The sequence below is a fragment of the Pseudomyrmex gracilis genome, unplaced genomic scaffold, assembly GCF_002006095.1.
Source record: "Pseudomyrmex gracilis isolate BER0280 unplaced genomic scaffold, ASM200609v1 scaffold_178, whole genome shotgun sequence".
Taxonomy (NCBI): Eukaryota; Metazoa; Arthropoda; class Insecta; order Hymenoptera; family Formicidae; genus Pseudomyrmex; species Pseudomyrmex gracilis.
The window spans coordinates 14833-39971 of record NW_018020762.1 but is presented as its reverse complement, the minus strand read 5'-3'; the positions used below and the strand labels follow the sequence as shown (position 1 = coordinate 39971).

Sequence of the window (25139 nt, the reverse complement as noted above, 5' to 3'; positions counted from 1 at the left end):
GAAAAACAAATAAACATGTTGCTATAAGCAAGTATCAAAGATCACACTAATCATCCACGTTTTCACTCTGGCTTCCAGCAAAATTTTCCCGATTGGCGAACGTAATCCATACTTTCTAAGGCCGATTCACGCGCGAAACGTTGCATCGTGCTCTCATTATTGTCGTTGAGACGTGCGTTCGCCAACACGTCTTCGTGCTGGAAAGCTGAACTGACATCTGAAATATACAGAAACAAGAGAGTTTTACAGAATCAAAATAAAACATTTAAGTAGTTTATTTATTTTTTTTTTTTCAAATAGAAAATTTACTTGATTTTAAGAATAATTTTCTCAGCACATAATCATCATCCGCAGTTGAAACTGATTCTTCTTCTTCGTTAGAACGTCCTAAACGTCGACCAATCAGACAAGATACACGTTCTCCTTCAAACATCGCGGAAATATTCTTCGATTCCTTTTTGTGTTTTTTACGTTTACGAACAGATGTGGTTTTGTTATCGCCTGAAGCGGACTTGTCTTCCTGTTCCACGTTACTACGATTTGTGGAAGCTACGTCTTGTTCGCAAACATCTTTAGACGTATCATTAGTTTTTGTGTTCCTTTCAACATCCAAATTTGTATTCGAATCTTCGTTGCATTGTTTGTTCAGATTGTTTTGTGTATCGATTTGATTGGGAGATAATGTTTTGTTCTCAGACACGTCGTTTTCAGCAACGACAGTCTCGATGTGTCCCGAATTATTATTTTGCTCGTTGTTTTTATTCCCAGAACTGTTGTCACTTTTATCCTCGTTGGAAGTCGATTGTATCGTCGCGCTTATTTTTTTGCTCAGAGCCGAGGCTAATTTTTTCATCTTCTCGATCTTGCTGTGAGAAAAACTCGGTGCGGGCATCAGTCGGGATTCTCTAAACAAGCTATCGGATTCTGAAGAATCGCCGTTAATAGGTTCGTTCAGATTGAACAATTCTATAAGATCTGATGTTCGAAACAATCGGCGTTGACGTGGATCGTCGAGAACTTTGTTGGAAAGTAGCAGCTTGAAGATCTGTCTGTGATATATCTGAAAAAAAAAAGGATCTCTAATTATTGCACATGTAAGTGCAATAAGAAGTTAGACCCGTTGATTGTAACCAACCTTTTCCTCGATCGTGCCAGCGGTAATTAATCTGTAGATAGTGACTTGTTTATTTTGACCTATTCTCCATGCGCGTTCTCTCGCCTGAGCATCCGTGGCTGGGTTCCAGTCGGGATCGTAAATTATCACTCGATTCGCACCGGTCAAATTCACTCCCAAGCCTCCTACGCGCGTTGTTAGCAGGAATACAAAATACGATGGATTCTTTGACAAAAAAAGAAGAAAGTTTTTTCACGAACGTAAATACAAAATGTATCAAACGCGTCTCTCAATTGTTTGAGACTTACATTGTTGAACTTGTGAATTGTTTGCTGTCGCTGAGACATTATCGTCGTGCCGTCCATTCTTAGATACGTGTATCCTTCCAATTGCAAAAGACATTCCAAAATGTGCATCATCTGTACAAAGAAGAACCACGTTGTGTGTTTTAATATTACTCTCTGAACATTGTCTACTGACATTGAAATTTTCTACTAGCATCTGAAACTCTTACGGAACTCTACTCAAAATTCGTTGATCTCGGCTAAGAGTCAAATCTAGAATCTTCTTTTCCGGGCAAGATACTTTATTATTTTTCTATTGCAAATATCTGTGCGCAGCTTTGTTTTATCGTGAGATATAATCGATAACAGATCTCCTTATTTGGTTACTATTTTTAGTTCGTATAAACAATTGTTTACATACCTGTTTTCCCTGAGTGAAAAGTAATACTCTGTGTCCTTGTTTGTGCCAGATTTTCAAGAGAGATCGCACCACAATCATTTTCCCGGCTCGTTTCCAATAACCGAATTTCTGTAACTGTTCCTCGGACAGGTCGACGTCTTCGTCCGAATCCTTTAAAAACAAAATTGAGATTTATAAATGTCATATTATAAATCAATTATTAATATGTCTGTGTGAATTAATATCATTCGATGAGAGTTTACCATTTCTCGAGTGTATAAAAACAAATCCGGATGATTGCAAAGTTTTCTCAACGCCGACAACGCAATAAGAAACCTCGCTCTGTATCTTCCTCTATCCTGATTACTATTTCTCTCGTGTAAGACATACAATACGTCGTCGGAAGACAGATATTTTTTATACAGTTTCTTTTGTTCGTCCGTCAAGCTGCAGAATAATACCTGGAAGAAAAGCAACTGTTATCTACGCATCTGATACATATTTTTAATATTAAAAATAATTAAGTCTATTGTCGATTGTGATTATTTCATTTGATTTGTGGAAACAAAACTGCGCTGACATTTTCAATAAAAAAGAAATAATAACCTGCTCGTTTTTTTTCGGCAGTGTGAGATGATGTTTTACGTCAGTCTTCGTTCTCCGGAGCATATACGGCGTGATGGTATCCTTCAACAATGTAGCCACTTGCAGAGCCGTGGCTTCCTGCAGCGACGTAGCGTTTACGTAACCGCCGCGCGTTATAGGAGCTACACAATGTTCCAGAAACACGGGAAGAGTTCCTAATTTGCCGGGGATAATGAAATCAAACAGGGACCACAATTCCTTTAGAGAATTCTGCATCGGACTGCCGGTTAACAACAATCGATGTGGCGTTGAGAATCGCTTAACTGCGCGGCTTACCTGCACCGATTAGATTAATATAAACAAGTATTCAATAAACACAAAACCCGAAAACAAAAATAGAGATATGATAGAAAGTAAAATCAAATATTAAATTGCTTGTCTACAAGTAAAACAATTTCTCTTTTGATAATTAATTACCTTCGCTTGTGGATTACGAATCATATGTCCCTCGTCAAGAATAACATAATGCCACTGACTAGATGCGAGCAAATCTTTGTGTTTGAGAACACCATTGTAAGAAGTTACGAGTATTCCGCCAGTTTGTAAGGATTCTATCAGATCTTCTGGATCACCTACATGAGAACATTGCAACAAGTTTGTTATCAAGTCATTGAATTATTCTAGTGTGAAATTTATCGTGATATATTTTTTTTTATTACCGTTGTAACCACCAGAATGGTGAAGCACAACGACCCTGAAAAAAGGCCACCATTCGTGAAAATGTTTCACCCATTGTTCCATCAGAGTAGCAGGACACACAACTATGGTTGGACCTAGACCTCGGAATCTGCCAATTGAATTGCGCACAATTTTAGTTAATATATTTAATATAAATGTTAAAGCAATATATTTGAAATAACATGAATTTTTTTTTCATTTTGTTTCGAGAAATATAAACACATTTTGTTAGTTGAAAATACCTTCCGTTGTAAGAGAGCAATTCGCTGCAATCCATTCCCGCGAGAAAAGCGATAACTTGTACGGTTTTTCCTAATCCCATCTCGTCGCCCAATAAACCGCCCAATCTACGACCGTGTAATTCCCAAAGCCATTTAACCGCAACCTTTTGATATCTGCGCAAAGAGTTTAGAGTTAAAAAACAAATTTTTTGCACAGAGTTAACTCGCGATCACACACACGTGCTTACTTGTACAATTTTTCCCAAATACATAGCGGTACTTTAAATAGAGTGTCGATTTTGTGCATTTCTTCTGTTGTAGGATAGCTGTTCGTTTCCATTCTTTGCTTGAATGTACAATTATCTCCGTCGTCACGAGCTGGAAGTTAAGGCATTTTTAAGATAAATTAGAACAAAACATTTTTAGGGTCTAATAAAAACAAACATAATAAGAAACATCGATTTATGTTCTTCTCTCTCTTCTCTTATCGCCACATACATACTTCTCTTTGTACGTGTGCACTTTGATTTAGTAAAACTTTTTCTTTTCTTTGACACTGCTTTACTTTCCGCATCTAAAACAAATGTTAGTTTTCTTTTAATAAAATGTTTTACAAGGTACACTTTTAAAAATAAGTAATCAATAATAATATTACCAGAATCGACTTCATTATCACTGGGAATGTATTCGCTTCCGGAACTTATGTCTGTAGATTCATTTGTAACACTTGAAGACTCCACTTCTTTTGTATATTGCGGAATGTTAGTTTTGACGTTTTCCTCGTGTTTAGAAGATTTTGGAGCATTTTTATTCGATCTTGCATCAACGTTGAATACTTTTGCTTTTTTGGCTGGGATTGGATGATCTTTGTCGGAAGATGCTTTAGGCACTTTCTTTAACTTCCTTTTCTGCTCCGCAAGAGCAGCTTGCTGTTTAAAATATTTCTCAAGGTCCAAGTGAGAGCCTTTCTTGATAATTCTAGCAAATACAAAAACAATTATTTTGTTTCGTAACTACTACAGGGGTGAAAAATTATTTTCGACGTTTTGTCAGAGTGATATTAAATTAATAATTAAAATATGAAGTTTTTGACATACTTTTCTGTCTGTTCCAAAGCCGACTGTTTAGATATTGCCTCAAAAGGAGTAATCTCTCCAATTTCCACCTGTTTTTGCAACTTTTCCTTGTGAGTTAGTGTGCCATCAATTTCTTCACCTTCTTTAACACTCAATTGTGTAGTATCTTCCTGAGTTCTGTCCTGATTGAAGGATTTCGAGGCATTTTCAATTTGCTCCGAAACTTGTTGCACTACGCTATCTTCCGTTTTCACAGATACTATCTGTAAATATTCTTTTATAAAAAAAATACAATAATATGACACATATACATGTCATATATATGTATATTGTGCAATATTGCATAACCTAAGGTACCTCTTCTAAATTATTTGGAAGCTCATCCTCGATTACTTTTCTCGTCATGTCATTAAGGCTCGATGAATTGTCATCATTAGTTTCTGCCATCGCGAAAAGATGAAGAAAGTCGTCACATATCTTGCTGCAACATGATAAATTATATATTTGTTAAATATCAAAAATATTATTCCTCGCACACGTGCTCAAGCAAGATATTAAGTACATATTTTCTACGCCGGAATATGAATTGCATAAAGAAAGAAATCATCGATCGTTTTATTTCACATGCAAAAATTCTCATCAATAATACAAACACGCATGAATAATACAAACATGAGGAAGCAAAAGCCTCATGCAAATTATCGAATGTTTTTATCGACGCAGCAAAATTTATATATCTGGCATATCAATTACACATATATGTGCGTCATTATATATTACAATAACAATTTTAAATTCAAGTGCGAATTTATACGAACTTAATTCATATATAGCGCAGTTAAATATACACAGCGACGTTTTAGAGTTCTATACATATGTAAGTAGTTTTTAAATTATCGCATAAAAAAAAAATTTTTTTGTGATTGTTTAAAAATATTCGATTTTTACGTATTTTTAAATTAATGAGATGTGCACGCGTTTCAAAACCGCGACAATTTTAACCCTATCGGAAAAAGAGTAAACTATAGGTTTGTTTTCCCCTTTGTGTTTATATTACGTACATTATTGATACAAACAAACACAAAGGATCGCAAACTTTTTGAAATACTAAATTATTAATTAGACCGCCTTTTTTGGTTTCGTTACAGAAACTACAATTTGTTTAAATGATCAAAAAACAAAATAATATCATTACGCATTTCCGAGAGAGGAAGGACGCGAGAAAATGCAATACAGGGTGTGAGTAAAGTTTATGTACTCAAAGTGCAGCTAACTGCAAGAGAGAGAAGGCGGGTCGCTATATTGTGCGATCTTTCTCTCTTGTCCGGAGTTCGCTTTCGCTCCAGTTTGCTCTCTCTCACTCTCTCTTTGTTCAACTCTTCAGAGTTCGCCCGTCAATCCGGTCCGACCCTTTAAAAAGGTTTGTTTTTTTAAAAGTTGTTAAAAAACTATACATATAATATATATACGTATATATATACATATAAAGTATATTTGTTTCCGAGCATGATGCCAACAATTAAGCGAGCGGCAATCAAAAAAAATGGCGTGGAATTTTTCTATTCCAATGAAAGTGAACCCGGACTCGACCAACCGATATTAGCGCACCACAGCAGACGCGGGTCCCCACGTACCCGGGAACCTCGCTCGCCTTTGTGAGGGTTATTGGCCACGAGCTAACCTTTAATGTAACCTAACCTAAACTCCGATAGCCAATCGGTATACGTTTCCGACGAACTCTCGGGAGTCTGTCGATCTCGAACAAAATATATAAAACCGAGGGTTACGCCACTGTGTATTCGCGATACCGTGCTGCGGTTGAGAGCTGTTGTATCTCCGGACTCACGCGCTTGATTGTTGGTTGATTGTTCGGCGCGACGATTTATATATATATATATATCAGCCGTGTGCGTATTTGTCTACAAGAGGCGAGGTTCGTGGCTACGACAACACAACGTTTCGCCGTTTCGAGGATCGCTCTTGGAAATTATGCGATATCCGCGCGAATGAGCAATAATCCCTAGGTAAAGATTCTCGCATCGTTTGTGCGGCTACATACATACGCGCGTGTAACGTGTATGTACGTGTATAAACGTGTATTTGCAACAAAAATTACATATATGTATATATATATATATATACACACACGTATATATGTATATGTACGTCACGCCACGGCAACTGCCATATCTGATTCGTTTGAGAATTCGGTTGTTTTATTCTTTTTCCTCCTTTCTAACGTTCGCGTTCGACGCGTTTTTTCCTCACCGTTGCTGGCGATTATTGGCGAATTCCACGGCGAAGTTGCGAACGTCGCACGCAGTCCGAAAGAACGCGACAATCCGAAACAATCGAATCGTCGCGTCTCTCTCTCTCTCTCTCGTCGCGGCGAATTTTGATCGTCTCGATACAACATTCCCCTCGTGTGTACAATGATGTTTAGATGTGAGTTCTTCGCACACATATTTGCGCAGACACCGTGATTCCGTATATTGTCGTGTAATATTTTTTTCATATATTTTCGTACGTACTCGGGAAGGAGAGCACGGCTTGTAGGCCGATTTTTCATCGATTAATTTTTTTTTTTTCGTCTCATGATTGCCGACCCACAACCGCCTCCCGCTTCCGCCCTTGTTATATGTCGCGTTTGTGCAACGCCTGGTAAGGGATCCCCGTTTTTTGACCGGACAATGCGAGCGTTCTCTTTGAATCGTTGCGGTTCAATTAACGTGTTCGTTAGCCGTAAGTGTCATCGAAGAAAAAAAAATAAACAGTTGAAGACAACAAGCTTTCTGTTCAGGCGGTTACGCTGTTTTCGCTAACAACCGGAATGTATCCTCGAATATATTTTATTATCGTTAATTAATGTATAATACTCGATCATTAATTAATGTATAATACTTGACGCAGCTATGACGTTGGATACCGATGACACACAGAACGCGTAGAATGCGTTAAAAAAAATTTTATGTATATATATAATAGTGTAAGATTACGTGAGACAAAAACTCAACAAAACAAAAGATGTCAAAACATGTTAATTTTTGCAGAGAAATAGTAGAGGAGACACGCACAGAGTGAAATATAAATAAATAAATGAATGATAGAAGTAAAAAGCACAAATCTCCGATCAAACAATTGGTTTATTTTATTTGTCTCTGATTATTTCTCATTAAAAATGTTTGATTTCAATGATTTTGTGATTTTAATTGATTAAAACACAGAAGTGTAAATTTCAAGATTCAAAATAAATTATTTAAGATAATTTATTGTATAAAACACCAAACAATTATAAATGGAAAATTTTTAATGTCTACTTTGTTTTACTATTTAATTTTTTTTTTATCTGTATCTGTGTTACATGTGAAAGAAACACTTTTTAATTAAATATTATTGGCAGATAACTCTAGCTATTGATACTTGTGAGCCATCCCTTGAATCAAGAATAATCAAGAGACTGCAGTCATGGAATCTTCGGACAGAAAGAATGTCTATCTTACAAAAACCGGTGATAATTCCTTAAATTCTGGAATGAGAGACACTATGATCGTCAGCCAGACTAATATGACGCCAGGTATATATTTATATATACCAGGTACAAATACAGGTATATTTTGTTAAAGACACATATATTACATATATTACACAGAGGTATTTATTGAGGAATAATTATGTAAATAAGGCTGCACATCATATTATATATTCTCTTTATACAGAATGCGGTGGAGAGAATGTGATGAAAGCCAACAATGTGTCTGCTGTCTCTACCAATCAGGCAAAGTGGTCCAATACCAATCAGAATAAGAACTTCATCATTAATACGGTGCCTGTGAAGAATGAGGTGAGAAATATTCACATTTCTTGCATACAAGCGATTATCAAACCCTGATAACAAATGTATGTATAAGTTATAGATGGAAGATGTGTTACAGCTACTTAAATAAATTCAAAGAAGTCACAGAAAACATTTCGTACTCGATAATAATGAATAAGATGAGTATTTTTTTAGATTGTGCATCTGGAAGATGGTAATGCTCATTGCAACAACAAAAAAATGTACTATTACGATAGACATTACACAGGTCACGAAGAGCCAACGGAGAGACCAACGAAGGAACGTAGAGGAACAAAGCGATACAGAGACAAGGACGCGCCGAAACGAGCGCTGTATGTTAAGTGAAGAACAAAGAATAATGATATTATTATTATTTAGAGTATTATATTCTATGAAATTTATTTTTAAATACATTAAAGCACCATTATGGGTTGAATTGCATTAACAAGTTTTATTGTATCTGTGTGACTATCTAGATCCGCGTTTTTCTATTTCTGCCAAGAGCTTCGCGGTAAGATGAGGGAATTGCATCCCGAGATGGGTGTGGGCGACATTGCGAAAGAACTAGGAAAATTGTGGATGAGCACGGATCTGCAAACGAAATCCAAATACATGGCCATCGCGGAAGAGGACAGAGCTCGATACGAGAGAGTAAGTTTGCATCGAAATTGAACGATTGTTTAATGCAATTTGTAGAGATTTTTCTGTTGCTTCGTATGTAATCAGAATTAATTGATTACTTACATAAAAACATTTTTAATACACAGGAAATAATTGCGTACAACAAGAGAGTAAAGAACTACGATCCAGAAGAAGTTGGAACCGTATAAATCATGGCTTTAATGAAGACGGACGAAGGCGACCCTATTCTCATTCGAGCACTTTGGCACTAACTAGTGCACAAGGTGTACGATAAGTTTATTACTAACCTAGTATTACTGATTATTACCGTTGTATATATTATGTACACTGTTGATATTGTCCGGAAAGAAAAGAAATTTGACTCTTGCAAAAATTCGGTTTACGTACACGATAAACAAGAAACAGAGATTTGGAAAGAAGACTCCAAGGACGGCATTTTATAAAAGAATTTCTTTATCATATAACAACACACAGGCGCTATATTAAAAATACATGACTAACGTGTGCTAATATATAGATATTTACCGACCCAATATCTAATACAAGACGTAATGGAATATCAATTAATCAAACACTGTTTAATCAAATCCTTTCGATTATACTATGTTTTAAATAATTGATGTTCTGTTATATAAAAAAGTTCTAGTAATAGGAATAATAGTAATTATATAACTAACATATATATATGCACAAACATATATATATACATATATATATATGTGTATATATATATATAAATAAAGTAACTCTCATGCATTACAATGGTGAGGCGATAATAAACGATACTGGTAAACGTTCGAGAGTAAAGTAACAAACCGTACATATTGCACCGTACACATAAACTTATATCGCATAGTAGTTACTGTAGTTTGCTTCGTCGAGATGTAAGAAATAACGAGAATGTGGAATAGATGAATCAGTTGGCAATAGAAAAGAGAGATAAATCTTATTACACACAATGGGACTATGTACAACGTATAGAAGATTTTCTGCAAGAAACCAAGGACACCACGTCGCTGCCTCGCAATAAATTTGTATACAGTATATACTCCGTTAAACATCGCCGTTCGAAACAAAATAAACACGAACACGTGAATTGTTTAGATGAGACAAAAGTGTGATGGTTAACGGGGTAGGGATCGTGCTGTATACTTCACTAGGTAACAATGTCGCACAGTGGGTAAACAAATTTGATATGAATCTGACATATTACTTAAAAAAGACGGAAAATAACGCTAGCGACTCGTAATTAACGAATAAGTCGATTTTAAGTAAACTACGATATTATTAAAGTATTTAATTACAATCAAACTTTTACAACAGGCTTTTTTGTAACTCAAAGAGAATTTAATATCTCGTATCTTTTATAATTCTCTCACATAGCTTTCAAAAAAAAGTTTGTGTATTTTCTCTTTACCCATTGTACATATTTTTTAACAAGTTACATATATACACGTGAATGCATTTAATTACTCTCAAAAATGAGGCACAAATTTTTATTATCGAGGAAGCTTTATCAATTCGAACGTGAGTTAATATTAATGACTATGTTAAAGACTTAAAAAAAAAAAAAAGCACAATAGTAAGTAAAAAATCTTGAGCAAAGTGAGCGTTGTACAGTATACTTGTATTATCCAATTATGCGTAGTTAAGTAAGCATTAGAAAAGTATAAATGTATATCTATCGGGCAATTATAACGACATCCCGAAATAAACAGAACGTGTAGTCTATGTATTTTGTTCTTTTTTCAATAAAGGAAAGATATATGTAAAAACTCGTCGGCTTTGTGCGAACACTTATTTCTCATTGATTGTTTGTACATTAATTCTAATTGTCATTCGATAATGTGTTTATAAATTTTCTCGATTGTCGTCAAGTTACTAATTTTACGTAATGTTTTTTTAATTAACCTGATAGCGAAAGGTTTTTCTAATATCAGTTCAAAAGAGTTTAAGATTTATTGTACAATATTTTATGAAAATAATAATAATAATTAATAAAACTGAAAATAATAAATGTTTCATAGAAATGAAAAAGCAAACTTTTAATTTTTATACATATTTGCATTATTACTTGCATCTGCTTTTCTTGTTTAACAAACAAAATAATTGTATGGGTACACATTAAATAACGTTATAATTAAATAACTAAATTTTTTCAATGACTTTCTAGATATACATGACGATGCTTAAACTCTTTGGAAAGATATGTTTAATATATTTATCACCGGAACTGCTTCTTCTACTGATAAGAATTTTGTCTCAAATGTCGCAATGTATTGAATCAAACATATATAATATAAATGTGGAAAACAACCGGCCCAGTGGTCTGAGAAAGCTCGGAAAATTCCGACGGTATGGATTCGAGAACTCGGGACCTCTCACTCCCAGCCATTACACTCAAGAGACCACTGGACCGATTCCGTTAATGTTACTTTTCCGTTTGTCTTACAAGATTCAGGTTTTACAAAATCTCGAATCAACAACGTCAACGTCAGATCTATAGAAATCTACGACGGCGACTTAATATAAAAACAAAAGATAAAAAAATAAAAACTCTTCTTTGGATTATACCAATTATATGCAAAATATAATTGCACATTTTAGATGAAGTTTTTATTGTACAATATTTTACATAGAAATGTTTTTGAAGAAAGGGAAACGCGAAACTCATTTATGAATCTATTATATATCGCACAATTTTGACAAAATGGCGAGTAATTTTGAAACTTTATACATGGCTGTACAATTTTTACATCGCATAAAATTAAATATACACTTTTTAATAAAATTAAAAACAAACACAATGTGTGTCGAAAAACAAAAGAAAGGAAAAAATTTAAGCACAGTAAATGATTTTTTTGATGTTGAAATATACATGTATATATATGTTACAAATGTTTTTTTTAGTCACACATTTGTGTGATTGCATTTTCATACATGACTAATGATATATAATAGATTATATGCGTATTTTTTTTTATACAGTTTTTCTTATAAAATACATGTATTCACACGTAAATTAGACGATTGTACTTATCATGTATAAACTAACTTGCAATGGTTTTTTGTTAATTACAACAGTAAATACAGAGTTCTTGTCTGCAATATACAGAGAGATTTCCGTCCATGCTACGTTGTATCACTACTGCTTAAACCGTTCTTTTGATCAAGCTTGTTCGCGTTGGTTTTAACAGTATATATGAAAAAACTCAGAGCTTCCTTTTCCACCACAGGAATGGTCTTGAAGTGCTTCATGAGGGCCTAAAATAGACATTTCAATTCTCAGATGATGGGACTGTATTACATTCATGAAACCTGTGTGTGTGAGTACCACTATTCCGTTAAAATATTTCACAAAACAAAATTTATATATTTTCGAACACATTTAAAAATTATACACAATTTACTTACATCTGCTAATTGGGCTTTGTTGATACCAGGACGCGTGGAAATTTTGTAATGCCTCTTATATCGCCTCAAAGTACCGACTTGCAATTGAAAAAGATCGACTTCTGGAACATCGTTGTCGGTTTCACCGGAATCCTCTTCGGAATCTTTGCGTCTACGTTGTTGTTGCTGTTTTGTTCTCGCGCACTGAATTACTTGTTTATGATAATCACAGATATAGATATGCCGTGCCTGGAACATATAAAAAGAATTATATTAGAAATAATATAATTCAAAACTCTAAGTTTTTCAAAGAGATAAAAATACACGCACAAACTGTGTTTTACGTAAAAAGTAAACAAGAAAGGTAAGCGATGCGCACAAAAAGATGATAACGTGTATATTATCAGTAATTTATTTATAAAAATTACCGCGCGAATTGAGAGAAAAACAAAAGCAAAGCCGGTATTTATTGATAATAAATTTCAAACATAAGTTTGCTTTTGACGTATAAAAAAAAAAAAAAAACAAAATTGACATTACCGCGTGGCAATTGATAAAATACATCGAATTTTCAGACGCGCATTTCGTGTATTGCTGGAAAAAAATTAGCAATCAGAGGGCGTGGATGTCTATTACACACCATATGATCGAGATTCAGCTTGAGTCGCCTCTGGGTAACCGTCTTCTGAATGCGCTTGCTGTAGGACGCATTGCCGGCCGGGCGGGAACATCGCTCGCCGTCGTCAACAAGACAGCAGATCTGATCCGCCGCTCCCCGGGAGTCCTCCTCGCCGGTGCTAAAACCGTTCATCAGGCCGTAACGAGCGACGACGCTCAAAGCGTTGTCCGTTATTCACCGACACCGCGCGCGCTACTTGCTTGACAACGACAACACCGCTTGATAACAAACAACGTGCCGCTTGGTTTTGTGATTCACGTAAGTGAATCACAAAACTCCTCGATATTTGCGGAAACAGCTGGGGCGGTTGGGAAAGAAACGATCGCGAGCTACGACCGTAACGAAAACGCGCCAAAATTATCGCGCGAGTCCATAATCCGTCGAACCCAAACAACAAATCTCGCAAGTCTACCGGACAAGTGTTCTCGTCAAGAAATTTTTTTCTTTTACTCGCAACTGTCAGTCCGTGTTGAAACTTGATGGTGGTGGATTATATATGCATACGCGTGTACGCGCAATTTTTAACTCCGAACGTTCATCGGGGGGACCCACGCCGGTCACAATTACGAAAACGCTCTCTCTCAAGCTTGTCAAGTTTTAAATCCGTGAGATTCGCAGCGAATTCCCACATAATTCGCACATGACTCTAACTGACGTTCCGCCCCCCGACTGGTAGAAAAACTCGGACAGTTGGAGACGAACTCGCACGTCAGAAAGCACCGCTCCAAAAGCTGATGTGTGCCGCAGCTACGCCGCTTCTCTCTTGTGCACTTCCATATAGAAGAAATTGATCGCCAAGGCTTTTATCGATCGGCCAAATGATTTAAATTGTTGATTCACGTTTTTTTACCGCGACGTTGATTCGACGGTGCCGCGACGTATATACTCGATGATAAATGACGATGATGATGATGATGGTGTTACAATAAGCGAGAAAGCTTTTTCTCTCGTTTCTCAACGACCAGATCGAGCCATTAATATATCCATACGCCAGTCCGCCCGGGTTTTCAAAAGCCGGAGACAGCTATTCGAGAAACATACACATTAGGTACACGCGAGTAACGACGCGAGTACTTGTGCGATACCACCCTCTGTGATAGTCTGATACTAACTGTTTGCGTTCCTCTCCGCCCCTCCGATCAAACTGAACGTGGTGACGCCACGATAAATATGAGAGCCGGAAGCGGAGCGTGACAGGGGCCTCTGTTAGGTCTGTTCCACAATACAGGTATTACGTTCCAAAATCTTACCTTGATAACCGAAAACTATAGGTACACGTGACGTAAAATTATAACATTTTAGTAACCAAGCTAGGATTTTGGAACGTAAGCTGTCAAGTCGGTAAGTCCGTCAAGAAATTCACCAATCACAGACAAATCACAGAGGAATAATCGATTGTGATTGGTCGATTTCTTGCGACTTGCCGTTGCGGAACAGGTCTTAGATTGGGCGCGAGCGACTACCAGTCAGTCGGCTAGTTCGTTGGCCGTTCGCGGTTACTACGCCTATTATAATGCAGCTGCTGGAAATCTCGTCCTGTGATTCCGCAGCGCTAGCCGGAAGTAAGAACGTAGCTGACGCGCATGCGTGTTCGCAATTTAAAAATACGCGCTGCGACATCTAAAGGCTGCTATTATCAGCACCAGGTACTTAAAAATCTATACTTCACGTCGCATGTGCTATAGATTTTCGGTACCGGTGGTGAACACCAACGGAACGCAACGCCAAAGTTCGTTTTCAGAAACCAATGAAACAGCCTTTAAAAATGAAACGGCCAATAAAAACGGCTTTGCCTGTTCAGTTTCTAATGCGGCTCCGGACGGTCTTGGTGCAGAAGAAAGTAACAGATCACAGCAAGTAAGATGTCTCCTCGTAACTGTCCGCGATTGGCCTGTTCCTCTAGATCCGTTTGGATGCGAAGGTGCAAGCTACTCACAAAGGAATAGACTTTTCGTTGAAACAATCAACGCGTCAAATTGAGATCGACGCAAGTATTGCGACGCGTTTATAAAGTTCCAGTAACTTTGATGCGAAGGTATCTTTGTTCAGAAATATTTGCAGAAACTTTTTCTTTGTCCACAAAAAAACATAATAAATTGTCTCGGAACAGGTGACGTTAACGGACTTTATCCGAGTGTTTTTATTAGACTTTTTGGCACGTTGCTCTAATATCTCTTACGTAGGATGTTATATATATATATATATATACATAGAAAACTAATAAGAAACGTTTTTAGGTTAGTCGTTAGAAAAGCAGACGACGCGCAAAATCGAATCGAGGTTTGATTTTGCGTCGCGCAAGCGGTTGGCAGCATCGTCGTCAAACGATGCTACGCGACACCGCACTCAGTAGTGTGTCGACTAGCTCCATCTACGATAGAAACTTAGCATAACCTCGTTGATTTCGCGTATTCGATCGTGACGATCAATCCTCGAACGAAACAAAAGACGATACACGAAATAAGCGGTTGAACGGATTGAATTTTTACGTGATCGGCTCGACGACGACTCGCGGCTACGCGATCGCCGTTGGACATCGACGTTTGCACCCGTACGTTTTCCCGCCCTTTCGTCCGGCCGACATTTTATTTGGTGGGGGACAAAAAGAAACGCACCAAAACATAAAAGGTCGGCGCTGATTGGCTTACTTTTTGCGGCTTATCTGAAATAAGCCAATGGTAATGGGAGATTTTCCACTTGCACCGACCGTATGCCGCACGAGTGGCGTGGGGTCGCGATATTCGAAGCTGAAGAATCCTTTTAGCTGTAGCGGATCGCGTTCCAGGTAAGAAAAATCCAAATATTTTTCGCGTACCGCGTTGACAGATCCCGCGACGATATCCCGGACACGCCGCACGCTCGTCCGTGCCGCCGGACCCGCCCAACGCGAGCGTGTCCGCTGGCCGTGAGCTGCTACCGTGCTGCGTTTCTCGTACGTATATCTTTTATTTCCGTACTACCCGTCAGCACACGGCAGCAAATGGCTGCCCGGACAGACGCGTCGCACGCCTATGAATTTATTTGTCGTTTTACATCGCGCGGATTATCGTGATATCACGCGATCAACGTGCGACGGCGAGTCTCGTGATGTGTGATATACGTCGATCGCAAAGGAGGCCGTCGGAGACGCTCGCTGCTCGCGAATCGTTCGCGCTCCGTTCACCTGGGCTCTCTCTCTCTCTCTCTCGCTCGCTCGACGAGAGTTTACTTTTATAAAATCCGTTTAACAAAACGTAACGCTGGTGTCAACGTCTAGAGATTGTCGTGACCGTGTGAATTTCGTAATTTGTCGTTTGTTTCGGCCGTTTCGCCGTGCATCGCGAAAGAGACTTCGTCTCTCGACGAAGATGATGCAGCTAAACGTGACACGTTAACATCAAACCGCACTCCCGGCCATCGCTTGACCCTGCATGGCGCGATGGCGGGACATGCCGCCTGTCGCGTTTTCCCGCTCTCGTTGTATCTCTCTCTCTCTCTCTCTCTTTCGCGAAAGCTGTCAAGTGCGAGTCGATCGAGTCGGCGATTATATACGTCCAGCGATCCTGGAAAAAAAAGAATCGACGTCTCTCTTTACACCATCCTCCCCCGTCTCTCATCTCGTTGCTCCGATTATTTCTCTCTCGACGGGTTTATGTATTGCATGACGCGTTTGTTATTACGCCAGTGAAATAGATTGCGAGTGAGAGAGCGACCCGTGAAGTGTTGGCAGGAGAGCGGAGTGTAGAGCGAGATAGAAAACGAGAGACACAAGAAAGCCGAGAAAGAGAGAGAGAGAGAGAGAGAGAAATATACGGAGAGAAGTGTTTACCCGTAGGCGTTTCTCTCCTACCGATGGTGCATCTCTCGCGCGCGCGAAAAAAAACGCAACGTAGCGTCAAAACCGCGTTCAGACCTTGCAATTCGGTGCAACTCGCTTTTACTTATATTGTACACGCTATATCACACGCTTATATTACGTCGCAACGGTTGGTTGTATGTAAGCGACGAGAGTACATAGTTGCGCTGCTGCGACATGTTAATCGCGTTTTACGGTCGCATACGCGTTATCGTTCGTCGCCGTGTCGCACGCGCGTGTCCCATATAGAATATTATGGATGCGGGAGATTGAACGCGATATATTTATCTTATTTATGTAAGGCGTCATTTATAGCTGCGCCGCGGTACAGTCACGAGTTCGTACGCGAGCTCTCCCCGATGCACGCAACGGCGATGCGGAGGCGCCAAAAGCCAAAGCGCGACGTCGCCACACGACGACTCCGCTCTTTGACGTTTTTATTCGGTCTCGCCCAGTAGTCGTTCAACACCAGTCCGGCCTCCTCTGCGCGTTCGCATAATTTTTCATTTTCGACATCGTAAAAATCCCGTTTCTTTCAGCTGTATTTCTCTGTACAGTTTTTTTTTTTTTTTCTTAAATTATTGTCTTCTATTTTTTTTTTTTCAACTTTATTATATTCGTGTACATGTAATTTTTTTTTTGATTTTTTTGATTTCAAATTCTGCTATGCAACACACATTGAAACTTATTGGCGCGCAGAACATTCTGAGTGTGTCAGATGTTCTGTTGTTTAAAAGTTGTTGTACGTGTATTCCACTTGAAGGACAAGACCGGTTCTTTAACGACATAGTCGTAATCGTTTTTTTCTCTCTCAATGAATTTTTAGTTTAGTAAAATACTTTGTTGGTAAATAAAATTTTCTATTAAAAATTTTTCATATATGTACATTTTTATGTGTAATTCCTATACAAGTATAATACATGTAATGTTTTTCTTTTGTTTGTTTTGAGTGCAGAAAGTTGCAGCTGAAAGAATATTTCTCGTACGTATGTACACGAAAAACGTCGACAGCACACGCGCAATCAAGTTGGGGATCTGAAACCGGTACGATTTTTGTGTGTAGTAAAACAAGTAGAATTAAGATAGATCGTAATAACTTTTTATTGCGCAATATAACGGATATACTAATATATAAGATTAGTTTAGGAAACATGCTTTAATTAAGGTGGCAATTTCTTCTATCGCGCGGATGTATATTACTCGTTGCGAACGAGAATTTATTGTGCAATAATGCAAGATCAGAAGAAAAGTAAGTTAGATTAGGGTTAGATTATAGGTATAAAATAAACTTAAGATAGGAAAGTTATGTGAAACAATTGACAATGAGATACGTGTAAAAGGTATATAAGCTTATAAAGAAAATGAAGAAGTCAGGTCGAAGAGAGAAAGAGAGAGAGAGAGAGGAAAATACGTATATCTTAATTAATTAGTTTTCAAACAACAGAATATATCGAGTTAAACGTGTAAACAATATGCAAACAATAACGAGAACGTTCTCGTAATCTAGAACTTTGGTTATTGCAACATAACAGAAGAAAGACTTTAAAAATAGAGGAAGGAAGAAATTTTATTTTCTTTGTTTACAACTTATTATGCTACTTTCGTAGTCATCGACACGCCTCTCTGTTCCGGTGTCCAATAAAAATCTTGATCATAGTCTGGAATACTTTGTGTGTAAAGGACCACTTGTGCATCGCGGTATTTCAAGCCGTGCAAGCACTCACGAGCTTTATCGAAGCATATAAAAACTCGTCCGCACATACACACACACAGACACGTGCTAACTATACGTGAAGAAAAACTCACATTTGCAAATATTGTTTTTTAGTCAATACACACATCTTTTCGATCGATTATCCGCAAAAGCACTCGATCGGAACAAATCGCGTCTCTGTACTTTACTCTCTCTCTCTCTCTCTCTCTGGTCTCGCTCCTGCATCTTCGCTTTGGATAATCCGCTTTTCGCCATATACGCTAAGAATTACGCGCCCGAGTTCCGAGTGTAAGTTGCCCAAGAGTTACATCATCAGTAACGTTACAATAAACACGTGTTCTTGCCGGCCACGCTCTTGCTTTTAATCGATACCAAGCTCATTGTAGACGGAACGAAGCTTTTTGTTAAATTATCTCGCGCGAAATGCATTTTTTTTTTTTTTCTAAAATTTAATTAGAATAATGAGAATATTTTTTGCATAGTTGCGCAATTACAAGGAAGTACGTTATCTAATAGATGAAAAGAGCCAATCGGGGATCAGATGTTTAATCATTTTTGTTTTGCTAACTCTCCGTCAAATCCGGATGCTGCAAAACTTTTTTCACTATGTGTTTTATATATATATATACATGTGTGATAATATAAAAACAAGTTTTGTGTCAAGTAGATTCATCTATTTTACAGACTGTGCAATAGTGTTCTATGCAAAATGCTTTCAGATATTTATTTCTTATCATCAACGTAATCTTGCTTTCTTCGTTGCTTCTTATGTAGTGTGTTCGGGCCTTACACAATCGCCATTTGTTCAACTCCTCTGAGTAAATTCGGATCCACCATTATAGCCATTGTATAGTTCTTAAGTGTATATAATTCTTTGTAAAGATTTTGTTAGAGAAACATATATAGCTACATCACTTCTACCGTTACTTTTTGCCACTGGGCGTAACTTTGGATGCCGTGTTTTCCAAATTATACCATTTAAATTCTCACATTGTGCTCTTGCACATTGTGTTGAATTTTACCTTATTTTCACAGACAGTCTTTTTGTAAGTTTGCGCAATCAGATGTAATGAAACAAGAAACTAACGAAATCCAACAATCTCGGTATGATTTTGTCTTCTACGTACAAACATTAATCACTCGAAGATTAATTTTAATTTTGTTTCACATTTCTAAGATGTAAAAAAAAAAAAAAAAAACAAAAATCAAGATTTTGCTCCGACTAATAACGTACTTCCTTGATACTCGATGTTTTTTTTTTTTTATACGCGTTATTTTATCTGGTTTTGTGAACTTTAGAAGATTGACTTTTAGTCCTTGGAGTAATTTTTTCTCTCCGTGATTTTAAGACTTGCATACAACACTGTCTCTCTGCTCTGTATTTATAGATGTTCGTAATCATCTGTATTTTTCTCGACACACACACACCGACACACAGACGCACACATATGGACTGTTTTTTTATTTCAAAGAAAACATCGTGAAAAAAAAAAAAAAAAAAATGCCGGCAAGTCGCGGCAATTGTATCGCCACATGGCACTGCTCGGGAGCCCTCAAAAGGCAGATGGTACAATTTGAAGGGTTCCCGCCATTGTTTCTGTTCCGCGTGGCCGTTTGCGAATACGTGTGTGTTGTTGTTGTATTAGATAAAGAATTACGATATGTACATTTCGAGCGCTCGTAATGCGCGCTAAAACGTGGGAATTGAACGGTACGCAAGATGCGTTGCCACCTTTTTTTTCGTTTTATTTGATCAGGATCGAACTCTTCTTTAAGGATTCTAGCAGAGGTTTTTGTAAGAAGATTTGCGCGAGGAAAAAAGTTTTTTTTTTACTTTCATCCCGGAACAAATCGGAGATTAAACATCAGGCGTCTCATAGAGGAGATGTCGTTGCAAAACTGTGTGATTTCTCGTAAAACTCTCGTGTTCTCACACAACACGTATAGACGTTCAGCGAGTCCATGTTAAAAAAAAGAAAAAAAAAAGATTTCTCTGTTAGAATTCGTTCGTTCGATTCTCGAATAATTCTTGAAGTTTTCGAAGAAACATAGACATCAGTGGATTTCGAATGCAATGCGTAGATATATTCGAGATAAGAGATCGCGTTCTCTCGGGAGGGGGGGGAGAGAGGTCCGGTTCACAACCGATGTTAGGCGATATTACCACGATCGGAGGAATTCGAGTTCTCATCTGGCGGTTCTCTCTTTTTGACCGCAGTTTTTTTCTCCAGTTACCTGCAGTTTGTGTCGTTCGCTAACGTTAGTTTGTTTTCTTCCGGTTTTCGTTCCCTTTTCGTTTAATAACAGTTTGTCAATTTCGACCTTTTCTTACGCGTACGTGTGTATATGTATATAATACGTACGTACGCTCGTTAGATTATCAATGCCGGGGCCCTGGGAATGCACGATGGCTTTGTCTTTCTTCGTCTTTCTTATGGCTCCTACATCTTTTGTTTCTTTCTATCTCCCGCGTTCTTGTACCGTCTCTTTCTCTCTTACCTCCCCTCTTCTTTCTCCTCTAGCCTCGGCATCGTCATTGCTTCCAACTCCTCTACTTCTGTCTCCCTCGTTTTCTCCGTCTCTCTCGCACACGCGTCTTATTGACCCGGACCCGGTTCTCTTCTCCTCTCTCTTCGATTCGTGCCGGGTTACCCGTACCGCCTCACCCACCGCCTCACGATGGCAAGGGTTGTCCGGGGGCGGGAGGGGTGAAGGAAACGCAGGGCTGAGCAAGGGGGGGATGGGGAGGACAGGTCTGACGCACAGGTCCCGCGATATACATTTTCATTTCATCTTCCTGGCGCGCTATCAGAGTTGGAAAGAGAAAAAAAAGAAAGGCAGAGAATAAAAAAAGAAGAAGTAAAAAACACATTTGCGCGGAGTGGGAGGGGTCGGGAAAAATTTCGGCCATTACCCCGAGGAGAACCCGCGCCGCCGATCGCTTCTCTATCCGGTTCACGCGAGGCGAATCGGGCGCGAGTAGGAATTCAACGATATTCACACGACTTCATGAACATGCTCGCGAAGAAGTATGGATAGCGTGAGCGTTACATTCCTGCAACTATTGTAAAGAGATAATGGGGGGGGAGAGGGGGAGGGGGGAATATATACGAGGGGGAAGGAATGAGCATCGGCGAACTTACACAACAAATTAGAACTTGTTGTATATTTCTTGAGATTATCGCAATGAATTTATTCGAGAGTTAATATTCGCGTAACGCAGAAATACAAAATTTATTTAATTGGAAAAAATCTATATTACGCGTATTCTGTCACAATAGAGTGTCGAATCGTTCGGTTCGCTTGAAGTGATGATCACGGTTCGTCGACGATCGCTATCGGTATTAAACAGCAATCATCAAAATTGAAGTTCGTTCATTGTTTTTTTTTTCTAAGATTATTGTTTTTCAAGATGGCGCGTACTCTGTGATTGTAAGTTCGCACGTGAATAATCCGGGTTTCTCTCTCTCTCGATACCGGTTAATCGGATCTCGCAATCTTCGGGACGCGCATTTATGTATCGCGGAATATAAGAAATTTCGACGCTTCCGTAGAAGATTCTTCCGTATCGACCGACGAGGAACGGGCCCGTCGTCGGTCGGTAAAGACATATCGGGGTACGCGTCCTCCGTCGTCCTCACGTGTGTACGGGCGGGAAAATGGGCGGGCGAAAAGCAGGAAGCAACGTCCAACACCGCGATGTGGGGCAAATTCCAGTGAGCTAGCCGAGCTAGCGACGCGAGAGCGTAGCGGTGTAACGAAACTAAAAGAGGGTAAAAAAAAAAAAAAAAAAAAAAGAAAAAGAAGAGAAAAAGAGAGAGGCAACGGAAGAAAGAACACGCAGTTGCGACGACTGTGAGGAGTCAGCCAGTCGGTCGCGCGGTGGATGTGTTTCTCTCTTCTTTTTTTTTTTTCCCTTCTCTTTCCGCGTGCTTCTCTTTCTTTGCCTAAAAGTTGACCTCGAGTTTCAAGGGTAGAGATGGGTTCGCAGAGTCGTTTCTGTGTCCCTCTGCGCTCCACCACTCCACCTCATTCTTCCTCTCTCCTGTATCTTGACGAAGGAACTCTGTAAAGCGAAAGAGCCAAGCGGCCGCGTGCGGGCCTCTCTCGAATTCTCTACGAACGGAAGAGGAGAGAAAGCGACGTTGCCCGTAGCGCGGCGACGATGGACTCCCGCCATCCCCACCGACGGCATGACGCCGTTCGATTGGCCGGCGCGCTTAGGTTCTCCTTTGTGAGCGGGCGGGTGAAAGCGTGCTTGGCAACGTCGCGAGAGTTTGCCGGCGTTCGCTGGAAGGAAGGCTAAAACTGCACGAGTGCGAGAGAGCGGGAGCACGGGCGAGGAACGAGGACGGAGACGGTTAAGCGGCGAATGAGACACCCGGTAGAGGCCTAGGGGGGAAGGCGGGCAGGGAAAATTGAGAGAAGAAGAGAGACAGAGGGAGAAAGAGTGATCGTACGAGCGCGTCCAGGCGGTTTGTTCTTGCCAGGTTTGCCCTCTGTGTGTGCGACGTCGCGTGTAGCGAGTAGTCGGTAGAGGCGAGAGAGAAGCGGAGTTTCTCGCGCGCGCGTATATGCTTTTCCAATGTGAAAAAGCAATTTACTACCACTACTACCACCACCACCACCACCACTACCACCACCGCTACTACTACTAGTACTACTACTACTACTACTACTACTACCACCACACCACCTTGGTGCTGTTGCGACTAAACTACTACTATCGCCACCCCATCGTCATCGTTAGCGGCGTGCTCGTCGGACGGTACCGGCGTTGCTTCGCGTCGCGCCGCGCCGCGCCAAACCAAAGCCAAGCCGAGCGCCGCGAATCGAGCCCGTGTGCGTGTTGTAAACGCGCGACAGGAACTCCACGTTCCGCGATACGCGCATGATGCGTTTTTCTCGCGTTGCGCCTAAGCGCCGCTGAGGTCCGCCGTCGCCGTCGTCGTCGTCGTGTTCTCAGAAACGCTCTGTTGCTGCTCGCACCGATATAATTTTATCAAGGACGCGGTGTTATATACATCCGTATATCCTTCGTCGGCACCGTCGCGCTGGAAGAAAGAAACCAACATTTGCCTTCGAACGAGCGAGTCTTGCCGCGGGACAGAGAATAGGGGGACAAAGTGAGACAGCCTAAGCTGACTAGATAAAGATACGGCGAGAAAGAGAGAGGAAGAAAAGAAGCCAAGGGAGAAAGAGAGACGTAGGCAGCTTGAGCGCGTTCGACGTCGTTGCTCCTCGTCGATGGTGGGGAGACAGAGGGAAAAAGAAAGAGCAAGAGGGGGAGAGAGAGAGAGAGCGCGCGCCCTCCCCTAACCACCCGCCCGCCTCGTCTCCTCTCGCCCGCCGCCGTACCTACTCACGGAGCTAACGAACGGTCGAGCGTAGCGTCGAGACCGCATCCCAAGTATAACGTACGTATACGTTACGAATATTCACGACGGCTGAAGTGAAGCGCGCGCGCCGTGGCGTGTTCCGCGCGTTCGTTAACGCGTGAAAAAGGACGGGATAACGTTGTTCATTTTCTGCGGCTGGCTGTAACGTCTCCTAGGAAATAAGAGCACTGACAAACAAGCGAAGCGGAGTAACAGTGAAATCGGTGTTTGTAGTGGTGTGACCACTATATTGGGGCGCCGGTTGGACGCGAACAGTGCCGTGTGACAGTGAGAAACGCGTTGAAAACGCGTGCGTGCGGTGCGTATTTCTCCTCTCTCCGACATCTAAGCGTCCGACTAATAGCGAGTTCCCAAGTGATGCGAATGTGAAGCAGATTTGCTCGTGTACGCGCGCGCGCGCGAGAGAGAGAGAGAGAGAGAAAGAGAGAGATACCAGAGTCCAACCGTCTGTGTGCACTGTGCGTGCACGCGGGATGTTACCGAGTTATGAGCGTGCGAGCGAGCGCGTGTACGTGTGAGTGTTAGAGAGAGCGAGAGAGAAAGAGAGAGAGTGAGAGAGAGAGAGAGAGAGAGAGAGAGAAAGGGAGAGAGCGATAGAGGAAAGAAAGGGAGGGAGGGAAAAAGACAGCAACTAAAAAGAAAGACAGCGAGAGAGAAAGGGAACGCTAGACGCGTGCATGTGTGCGTGCGTACGCGTGCGAGCAATTCCTCCGTATATCCTTCTTTCCCTCCACGCTGGTGTTGTGCCACCAGCGTGTAAAACGAGAGGCTGAGGTGACGGACGTACGGTGACGTATCCTTGCGTGCACACACGACATGTCGGAGCATCACCGCGTGGCTAGCGGCTGGGGCACCGCAAGCCCGGATAACAGACAGGATGCTAGCGGCGGTGCCGCCTGGTGGTCTTCGGGTCTGAACACCGTCTCGACCGATCAACAGCAGCAGCAGCAGCAGCAACAACAGCAGCAGCAACAACAGACTCTGCATCAACATTTAATGAATCAGCAGCAGCAGCAACAACAGCAGCAGCAGCAGCAACTCGCTCAACAGCAGCAGCAGCAGCAGCAGCAACAACAGTCGCAGCATCACCAGGACATTGTGCGTAGCACCGCAGCTGCGAGTCAGCAGCTTTTCTCCTACAAGATGGCTTCGAGCTTCCAGAACCCTGCTACCACCGGCGCGGCATCGAGTCCGGTGTCGACGGCGACGCCGGTCGGCGGCGGC

The 25139-nt window shown here is 40.4% G+C and overlaps 4 protein-coding genes across 16 annotated transcripts in view; 2 read left to right on the top strand and 2 right to left on the bottom strand.

The window, feature by feature from the left end:
- Positions 1–7: 7 nt before the first annotated feature.
- LOC109857957 (DNA excision repair protein ERCC-6-like) lies at positions 8–5765 on the bottom strand. 6 transcript variants are annotated; one of them, XM_020434764.1, is made up of 16 exons: positions 5677–5765; positions 4776–4899; positions 4440–4681; positions 3998–4320; positions 3845–3916; positions 3591–3720; positions 3364–3516; positions 3103–3230; positions 2861–3015; positions 2405–2719; positions 2062–2259; positions 1820–1969; positions 1423–1533; positions 1136–1339; positions 310–1060; positions 8–217 (listed from the first exon to the last, which is right to left on the bottom strand). In XM_020434764.1, exons 2-16 carry the CDS (start codon positions 4863–4865, stop codon positions 63–65), a joined length of 3177 nt encoding a protein of 1058 aa, XP_020290353.1. In that variant the 5' UTR covers positions 4866–4899; positions 5677–5765; the 3' UTR covers positions 8–62. The 6 variants fall into 6 exon arrangements, with proteins under 6 accessions (XP_020290353.1, XP_020290357.1, XP_020290358.1 ...); XM_020434768.1 differs by lacking the exon at positions 5677–5765 and adding an exon at positions 5614–5632; XM_020434769.1 differs by lacking the exon at positions 5677–5765 and adding an exon at positions 5480–5563.
- LOC109857962 lies at positions 5746–10477 on the top strand. 7 transcript variants are annotated; one of them, XM_020434778.1, is made up of 6 exons: positions 5746–5835; positions 7817–8025; positions 8135–8259; positions 8428–8585; positions 8730–8904; positions 9021–10475. In XM_020434778.1, exons 2-6 carry the CDS (start codon positions 7884–7886, stop codon positions 9081–9083), a joined length of 663 nt encoding a protein of 220 aa, XP_020290367.1. In that variant the 5' UTR covers positions 5746–5835; positions 7817–7883; the 3' UTR covers positions 9084–10475. The 7 variants fall into 7 exon arrangements, with proteins under 7 accessions (XP_020290367.1, XP_020290366.1, XP_020290365.1 ...); XM_020434777.1 differs by having other exon boundaries at positions 5749–5838; positions 7819–8025; XM_020434776.1 differs by lacking the exon at positions 5746–5835 and adding an exon at positions 6073–6442 and having other exon boundaries at positions 7819–8025; positions 9021–10477.
- A 1252-nt stretch (positions 10478–11729) lies between these two features.
- On the bottom strand, positions 11730–14163 carry LOC109857963 (histone deacetylase complex subunit SAP30 homolog). Of its 2 annotated transcripts, XM_020434784.1 has the most exons (4): positions 14080–14163; positions 12929–13991; positions 12310–12537; positions 11730–12159 (listed from the first exon to the last, which is right to left on the bottom strand). In XM_020434784.1, the coding sequence occupies exons 2-4, from the start codon at positions 13097–13099 to the stop codon at positions 12028–12030; spliced, it is 531 nt and encodes a 176-aa protein (XP_020290373.1). In that variant the 5' UTR covers positions 13100–13991; positions 14080–14163; the 3' UTR covers positions 11730–12027. The 2 variants fall into 2 exon arrangements, with proteins under 2 accessions (XP_020290373.1, XP_020290372.1); XM_020434783.1 differs by having other exon boundaries at positions 12929–14128.
- A 9776-nt stretch (positions 14164–23939) lies between these two features.
- Positions 23940–25139, top strand: part of LOC109857958 (high mobility group protein DSP1) — a 12144-nt gene continuing 10944 nt past the window's right edge. The window contains exon 1 of the mRNA XM_020434770.1: positions 23940–25139. This exon is cut by the window's right edge and continues 351 nt beyond it. Coding sequence (XP_020290359.1) covers positions 24732–25139 — 408 coding nt within the window. The 5' untranslated portion in view covers positions 23940–24731.